The sequence below is a fragment of the Euphorbia lathyris genome, chromosome 5 (genome assembly GCF_963576675.1).
Source record: "Euphorbia lathyris chromosome 5, ddEupLath1.1, whole genome shotgun sequence".
Taxonomy (NCBI): domain Eukaryota; kingdom Viridiplantae; phylum Streptophyta; class Magnoliopsida; order Malpighiales; family Euphorbiaceae; genus Euphorbia; species Euphorbia lathyris.
The window spans coordinates 68,142,113-68,150,866 of NC_088914.1; the positions used below are offsets into that span (position 1 = coordinate 68,142,113).

Below are 8,754 nucleotides of genomic sequence, written 5' to 3' on the forward strand. Positions count from 1 at the left end.
TTTAATTTTTTCCGTATATATACATGTTATAATCTGAGTGGTCAAGAACCAATTTTTTAATACCAATATAAAACTTCTCAAAATTAAACTAAATTGTGTTTAAGATTCTTAGCATGTGAAAAAAATTGTCTAATAAAAAAATTGGATTTAGGGCCTAATAGGAAAAAAAAAAATTTAAAAATTTAAATTTAAGAAGCGTCTAACATACCAAATAATTTAGAAATTTCGAGTTAAAGAAAGCCTAACATGTCAAAAAAATTAGAAATTTAGATTTAGGAAGGGCTTAACAGAAATGACCTAACTTTTGGCCATTCTTAGGTCAATTTTGAGGGTGCTAATTCCATATCCCATCAAAATTTCTTGAAAACAGGGGGCGAACCATCTCACATTGGTAATTAAATACAATCCCAATGTGTTAATTTTGTATTAATCATATAACAAATCTCAATTTATATCTTCTATTTATAACTCAATCAAAGTTTTTGGTCAAATCTCAAATTTATCAAATATCTAACTAAAATTTAATCAAATCATCTATTTAGCCCCCTACAAAGTCAAATTTTGTGGAGACATGAGGCCGGAATTAACCCTGATCACGGTGGTTGTTGTAGCCGGAGGGGCCGTGTCTATATATCCGCCCCTGGTAAGTACTAACTACTGCGTTGTCTTCCAATTAAAATTCATTGTGTTGCGTTAGGACTCAACTTGCTAAACTAAATTACACAATTTTTTGTTTTCCATATAACCTACGAGCAATACTTGAAAAATGGCAACATAAACTTTATTTAACAATCAATAACAATACAGTTTTACATAGAAAAAGAATATGAATTTATAATATGAAGATACACATTGATCAACCAATATGAATCTGTAATAATTAACTAATCACATAAAAAACATTAATAAGGTTTAACAAACGGGTAAATCTCGTATCTAACAGTGCAACTTGCACCAACAACAACTCTACCTCCTTGTTTCCCATCACAACAGCTAGGAATTTCAGCTATGGCACCATTCAAACACTTATAACAATCATCCCTCACAAGATCTCTGCTGCACTGAGCTAACCCATAAATTCTCCTCGATCCTCCAATCTCAATCTCCCCAGCACCATACATTCTCGCACTATTATAAGCCTTAACAGCTAGTCCGCTTAACAATTCCTTGGTCTTGCCATTAAAACTGGCAGCATCACTTACATTATTCACATTGATTAGATAGAACTTTGCCTGGTCATCAATTTGTCCGAAAAAATCTTCGTCGGAGTATCTGAGAAGGCAATTATCGTACCATATGGTTGCTGCTTTGTTATATGGGCACAGTTTTCGGATTTCAGACCTTGCTTCTGCTATACAGGTTGTGCAATTTGTGCCTGAAATGTCTCCTCTGCAGAGACTCAGACCGAAAGGTCGGTCTTGGATGTTTTGGCCTACAGAACCAAGAGCGAAGCCGTTTGCCGGAGCTAGATTTTGGAAAGTGTATATGAGGTTGTTCAAGCTTTTCTGATAATCTCCATTAATGTTGGTGATGTTTTGGGAATTGGGTGAACATTTGTGGAAAAGAGGGTTTGTTGCTGTGACAGTTTGTAAAACTAGAGCTGAAATCAGGATGTAAAAGGAGAAGTTAGACATTGTGTTTTCAAGTTGGATAATGTTGATAATGGTTTTAAGGTTGGGTAATGTTGCTTGTATTTATAGTGTAATTAATCTTAATTTATTATGGTATTCAGGATTATGGTTTGACAAATGGAGAAGCCGGATGACTTTTTCTTTTTGAATTAACCAACTGCTCTGAAGCTGATAAGAAGTTTTCAAATTGAGGTTAGCAATAAGAAACTCCAAGAAAGAGTTGATGAAGTCCAAAGAAATAAAAAATAGCTAGCATTATAATAGGGTAAATTACACCCATGGCCACTCAACTTCATTTCTTCCCGGTATGGCCACTCAACTTTACACTTTTTAACACCGGTGGCCACTTAATTTTAACAAACTTCTCAAAATGACCGTTAACGACCTCAAAATGAAAATATTCAAGAATTAAAGTTGTTCAGAACGACATTTACCATGAAACCACATTTTTCATTTTCGAAAATCATATTTTTTGGAGCTTTTTCTCTCTAAAAAATCACTTTCTCTCTCCTAGACAAACAACACCCAAATGACCTCAAAACGAAAATTTTCAAGAATTAAAGTTCCTTAGAATATCATTAACGCTTTGGATTTTTTATTTTTAGCCGTCAACGGTCGTTTTGAGACGTTAAGTGGCAACCGGTGTTAAAAAGTGTAAAGTTGAGTGGCCATACCGGGAAGAAATGAAGTTGAGTGGCCATAATGTGAAAATGGGTAAAGTTCAGTGGCCATGGGTGTAATTTACCCCATTATAATATTGTAACTTTATGTTTTCACGATCTCTTGTACTAAAATTTCAATTTAAAAGAAACTTCAAATGGTGTGAAAAATCTGGTGTAAAAGAAACTTCATTGGAAGGCTATATTAGGTCATGATTGTATATACATTAGGGGTTGTTTACACATCTTGAATTTGATTGTGAAAGAGGGATAGAATGATTTGAATGACTCAATTTTAAGAATTTGTGATGATGTTAGGTATGTAAGGTCTTCTCCTTCCAGAATACAGTCTGTTAAGAAGTGCGTTGAGAAATCAAAAATTGAAAATAAAGGCCTGTTATGCTTAAATATTGAAACTAGGTAAAACTCGGCTTACACAATGCTTGAGGCGGCTGAAAAGTTTGAAAAGGCTTTTATGAAGTTATAAATGGAATCATACATATCTTAAACACAGGCACTTTTAGTTCAAATTTTTTTTATTTTATGAAATAACTATTCTATGGAATCCCTATTCATTATTTTCATGGAACAGCTATTCTTCAATTTATCCAAGAATTAACTATTCCTAATATTTTATTTTTGTAACTTACAAAATTACCTACTATTAAATCCTCAATCTTCTCTCTTGCCAATTTGTCAAATCCATAATTTATATCATAAAAAAAAATAAAAAATGGAGAAAACATTAAAAAAATGTTAAAATATGAAAATATAAAACACAAAAAACTTGAATAACATTACAAAACATGAGAATATGGTAAAAAAATGCGAAAAAAATAAAAACGTGAACATACGCGAAACATACGAAAACGCAAAAAAAGCAAACACACAAAAAAAACGCAAAACAAGAATAATGTGAAAAAGTGACAAACAACGAAATATACAAAAACGTGAAAAACACGAAAACGTAAAAAATACGAAAAATGCTAAAACAAAAAAAATGTGACAAGACGTGAAAAATGCGAAAAACGCAAACAAAAAACGAAAACGTAAAAAAGACAAAAGTGTGAAAAAATACGAAAAACATGAAAAAAATATGAATAACACAAAAAAGTAACAAAATGTGACAAATACAAAAACGCAAAAAAAAAAAAAACAAAAATGGGAAAAAGGGAAAAACCGAAAACTAAAACGTGAAAATGAAAAAACGAAAAAATACAAAAATGCAAAAAAAAAATAACGTGAATAATACAAAAATGTGACAAAACGCGAAAAATATGAAAATGTGAACAAATGCGAAAATCAAGAAAACTTGAAAACACGAAAAAACGTAAAAACGTAAAAAAATGCAAAAAATATAAAAAAACGTTATAAACACATTTTTTACAATTTCGTTTTTTTACATTAAAAATATTTTTCACATTTTTTTTTATGTTTTTTCACATTTTTTTATGTTTTTTCACGTTTTTGTGCTTTTTGCTTTTTTCACGTTTTTCGCTTTTTTCATATTTTCGTGTTTTTCCATTTTTTTCATGTTTCCTGTTTTTAACATTTTTTTTACTTTTCGTGATTTTCGCGTTTTTCCTTTTTTTAACAAAATTTCACGTTTTTTTTTGCATCTTTTCACGTTTTTCTGTTTTTCATATTTTTTCAAGTTTTCGTGTTTCTAACGCTTTTTTTTTTGTGTTTTCCACATCTTTCCACGTTTTTTTGTGTTTTTCGTGGTTTTTTTACATTTTCTTGATTTTATGGGTTATTTCTATATTTTTTCCTATTTTTGCGTTTTCACAGTTTTCCACGTCTCTGTAGTCTTTTTTTTTGTATTTTACCGTTTGCACATCTTTGTTGTGCTTTTTCGTGTTTTGCGTGTTTTTGTGTTAACCCGTTTATACATTTTTCGCGTTTTCACCCTTTTCCATTTTTATTTTGTTTTTTCTTTTGTTTTTGTTTTTTTAATGTTTTTTTTTTGCGTTTTTACATTTTGTGTTTTTACTATTTTCCACCTCTCTTTTTCCGTGTTTTTATAATTTTTCTGTTTTTCATGTTTTTATTGTTTTTTCGTTTTTAATGTTTTTCTATTTTTCGTGTTTTTTCTGTTTTTCCATTTTTTTGTTTTTATATTATATATTTTAGAATAATATATATTAAATATTTGAACAATTTATAGTAATAACTAAAATTTTAAATGACATAAGAAAATACATTTGAGGGTAATGTCGTATTTTGAATAAAAAATTATATATTCCATTCTATCTTATTCCACCAATCAAACATAGGAATAATTATTGCTAAAGAATTTCTATTACATTCTTTGCTATTCTATTCCTTTAAAATAGCTATTCTATTCCATTCCACGAACCAAACAACACATTTGAGAAATGAGAGATAGTTAGTGAGCCTCCTAATGTTAGCAATTGGAAAAATGTTAGATGTTTCATCAAGTTTTTGAAGTTATTTTATAATGTGACCTTAAAGTTTTCTGGATCATTGTTTGTGACTTCAAATACATTTTGTTACGAAGATTATGTCTATAAAAAATTATGCTTCATAGGTTTATTATTAATGAAGATAGACTTTTGAGTGATATGGTTGTTAGAATGAAACCAAAATTTGACAAGTATTGGGAGAATGAGGATAATTTGAACTTTTTATTATATATTGCTATTGTTTTGGATCCTCGTTACAAGATGAGATATGTGAAGTTTTGTCTTGAGAAGAGATATATAGAGAACATAATGCTAGAGAGATGGTTGAAAATGTGGAAAAAACTTTAACTCGTTTGTGTAATGATTATCATGAGCGAAAGCCAATATCTATTAGTGAAGGATATTCTTGTTTGGATCAAAATAATGATGATATAGCCATTGAACAATTTGAAGATAGTAGGATAATGTTGAGAAATCAAGTTTTAGGCACTTAGTGGAGGAAGAAAGTGCGGAGAAAAAATCAGAGTTGGTGAGATACTTATTGTTGAAACACATTTCCACATGATTTTGATTTGACAAAATTATTTAAGTTAATCCCATGATTAAGATAATTAAATTTAAGTGCTTTGATTTAATTGTACTAATGAGTTTGTTCAATGTTGAGTAAGCTTACTAACGAGAACAGGAACTAAGTGCTCAATAAAAAGAAAGACAGAACGAAGTCAGCATGAGCTAAGACACACAACAGAAGCTGAGTGAAATATAACTCAGCTTGTCAAAAGAAAAGTCTTCTTCAGAATAACGCTTGAAGGCGAAGCCGACCGAAGAAGCTGAGAAAAATATAACTTAGCATAGATAAAGAAAAAGATTGAAGGCAAAGCCGATCAAATCAAGCTAAGTAGCCTTTAGGACAGCGCTAATGATCCGTTGACTAAAAGACAAAGTCCGACACAGGTCTGCAACCATTCAGAAGCCTCGGAAATTCGCCTAGAGACTTTTTCGAGACGCATAGATCAATTGACATTTGGCAAGAAGACGAACCTGGCGGAAGAAGACAAAACTGGCAAGCCTAACGCCTGCTAAAATCAGACGACAGGATTGGCCTGCGATTCTGGAAGCTGACCAATGAATGACGTTTGAAGACCGTTACTCCCAACGGATATGTCGGAATTCAAATGATTTGAAACTTCAGAATTCACTATAAAAGGACAAGTTCATCACTTGGATCCTAACGACACATACAAGCCAATACAAACAGAAAAGCAAATCTTCACAAGAGTGAAAATCCAAAATAGAAGCTGTCTAAAAACAAAGCAAGTTCTTACACCCATTTTCCAATCATTGTGTAAAAGTCTAGAGTGAATTTGTATTCATCTAAAGTGTTATTCATTTAGAGAGAACAATTTTGTATCAATTGTAAAGGTTAGAAGAGTGTAGCTGAGTACTCGGTTTTAGTACTCAGCGGTAGAGAAAATCTGAGTGTTCGGTTATAGCGCTCAGTAGGATTGAGTAGACGAATAGAGGACGGTACTCTTGCATACTCAATTTCTTTGTAAACAGTTTGTGCTCTACCTTTAAAGAGCTCAGTAGTGGATTGAAAAAGCCCGGATGAATTCTGGGGACTGGACGTAGGCGGTGAGGCCGAACCAGGATAAGACTGCTGCGTAATCTCTAACCCTTTCCTTTGATATATATATATATATATATATATATATATATATATATATATATATATATATATATATATATATATATATGTATGTGTTGCTTGCTTAAATCACTCAGTATATAATTTGTATAAGCCGACGCTGAGTAATCAGAGTGCTGAGTTGGAAGCTGACCTAAAGTGTTATCTCCCAACTCACAATTGAAACAGCTCTAGTCAGTGTCTGATTAAAGCCGTCTCATACTTCACTCAGCCTTGCTGACCTAAAGTTGAGTTAAATTATCAAACATTTAATTAAGTCAGCATTATTAAGCGAAAAAATTACATTAGTTCCTAACCCCCCCCCCCCCCCCCTTGGAACTAATCATATTAAGTTACACGGGACCAACAAGTGGTATCAGAGCTCAGTAGCTCACTATTCAAGATAAAACTATCTCGAGCTGATCCCTGTAAATGGCTGAGAACAGCACTCGTTTCCTTCCAGGAAATCAAACAACACAGATACTCCCTAATGGATTATCTATTAGTCGGCCTCCCTTGTTCTTCGGGTCAAATTATACATTTTGGAAGAACATGATGAAAAACTTCATTCAGGCAACAAACATGAGTGCATGGTTGGCAATAGTCCAAGGCCCGTTTGTTCCCTATAAAATTATTGACGGAGTAAAATCTGTCAAGAGTGAGTCTAAGTGGTCAGAGGATGACCTTAAAAAATTACAAAATAATGCTTCGGCTATCAATATGCTTCACTGTGCGTTAGATGCTGCAGAGTACAATAAAATTTCAGGTTGTGAGTCAGCATAGGAAATCTAGAAAAAGCTGGAGGTGACCTATGAAGGAACAAGCAAGGTTAAGGAGTCCAAGGTGAATCAACACATGAGACTATACGAGCTGTTTGAGATGAACGAAAATGAAGACATCTCTGAGATGAACTCAAGGTTCACCAATATCATAAATGAGCTTAAGAGACTCGGCAAGAACTTCACAAAAGAAGAACAAGTGAAGAAAATCTTAAGAAGTCTCCCCAAGAGCTGGCAAGCTAAGAAGACAGTTGTGGAAGAAGCTCAGGACCTGACCACGTACAAATATGATGAGCTGAGGACAAGAAGCAAAAATCTCTTGTCATCAAAGCTGACTCAACGGAAGCTGACTCATCAGATGATGAGGAGATGGCCATGTTCACCAGAAAGATGAAGAAGCTGTTTAGAAAGAATGACAATAATAGCAAAAGGCCATTCAAAAGAAGCGATAAATACAAAGCTGAGTCCAGCGACAGTAGATACAAGAAGGACAGCTCGAAGCCTGTCACTTGCTTTGAAGGCCATCAAACTGGGCACATTAAATCAAGCTGTCCCACTCTGAAGAAAGAAAAGAAAGGTAGTAGAAAAGCAATGGTGGCAACATGGAGTGATAGTGATGAGTCAATTGTTGTCCTCCAAACAGACTCTAGCAAGTGCACTAGATACAAGTAATAAAATGATAAGTAGAGTATCGTCTCCTCAGGGATTGATGACCAAATTTTACTAGAAAAACCTTCCAGAACAGGGTGTTCGTGGTGTGTGATTTTCTTTAGTTGAGAAATGATTTGATATGGTGAAATAGAACTACTAATGATAAAGATTCAGTTTAAGAAAATGTGTTTGTTATAAATAACAGAGAGAACAGGTTAAGCCATGATGGAACAGGTTACGTTCAGCCTCTAAACATCCTATTTATTCATGAATGACATAAAGTGAAGTCAAGGTTTCTGCTTTAATGCTCACTTAAGTCAACTCTCGTGTGTTCTTAAGATTCTAAGACTTACTACAACCGTAAGCGTCCCTAAGGTTGGTTCTTTCTTGCATTACGATCGAAACAGCATTTTAATAAAGAAAACCCTTGATACAACCTCCTAACATTCCTGCTTCGGGGTTGGACGTTTGATAAAAAGTTCTGTGAAGATGAAAGCAGTTCCCTATCATTCATCTAACACTAAGATACATGCATATAGCAATGGAGTAAAAGCTTTATCAAACACAACATCATATATCATCATTCATTCATAAAAAGGAAAGTAGAAGACTTACATAACCAGCCCTTGTTGGCCTAACCAGTTCGGTTGACTACTCACTCATAATGATGAGTGAACAACCACTGAAATTGAAATAACTCCCCATTAATGGAGTTGGGTCTCAAATTAAAGAGAACTCTCGTGGAAGATGAAGTTTCAGCTCTCCAAAAAGTCATCCCTCTCTCCTTTTACAGTAGTCTATTTAACTAGGAGGGAAGAAACATAAAATATACTAGAAAGTACACAAAAGTACATTAAAGCAGACCGTTCTGACAGATTATGGCCACTTGAACACTTCAAGGCCCAAATCTTCTTCAACAAG

The 8,754-nt window shown here is 33.2% G+C and overlaps 1 protein-coding gene across 1 annotated transcript; it reads right to left on the minus strand.

Annotated features, from left to right (window-relative positions):
* Positions 1-861: 861 nt before the first annotated feature.
* LOC136231255 (antimicrobial ginkbilobin-2-like protein) lies at positions 862-1,645 on the minus strand. The gene has a single exon (XM_066020582.1). It carries the CDS (start codon positions 1,632-1,634, stop codon positions 903-905), a length of 732 nt encoding a protein of 243 aa, XP_065876654.1. The 5' UTR covers positions 1,635-1,645; the 3' UTR covers positions 862-902.
* Positions 1,646-8,754: the final 7,109 nt, after the last annotated feature.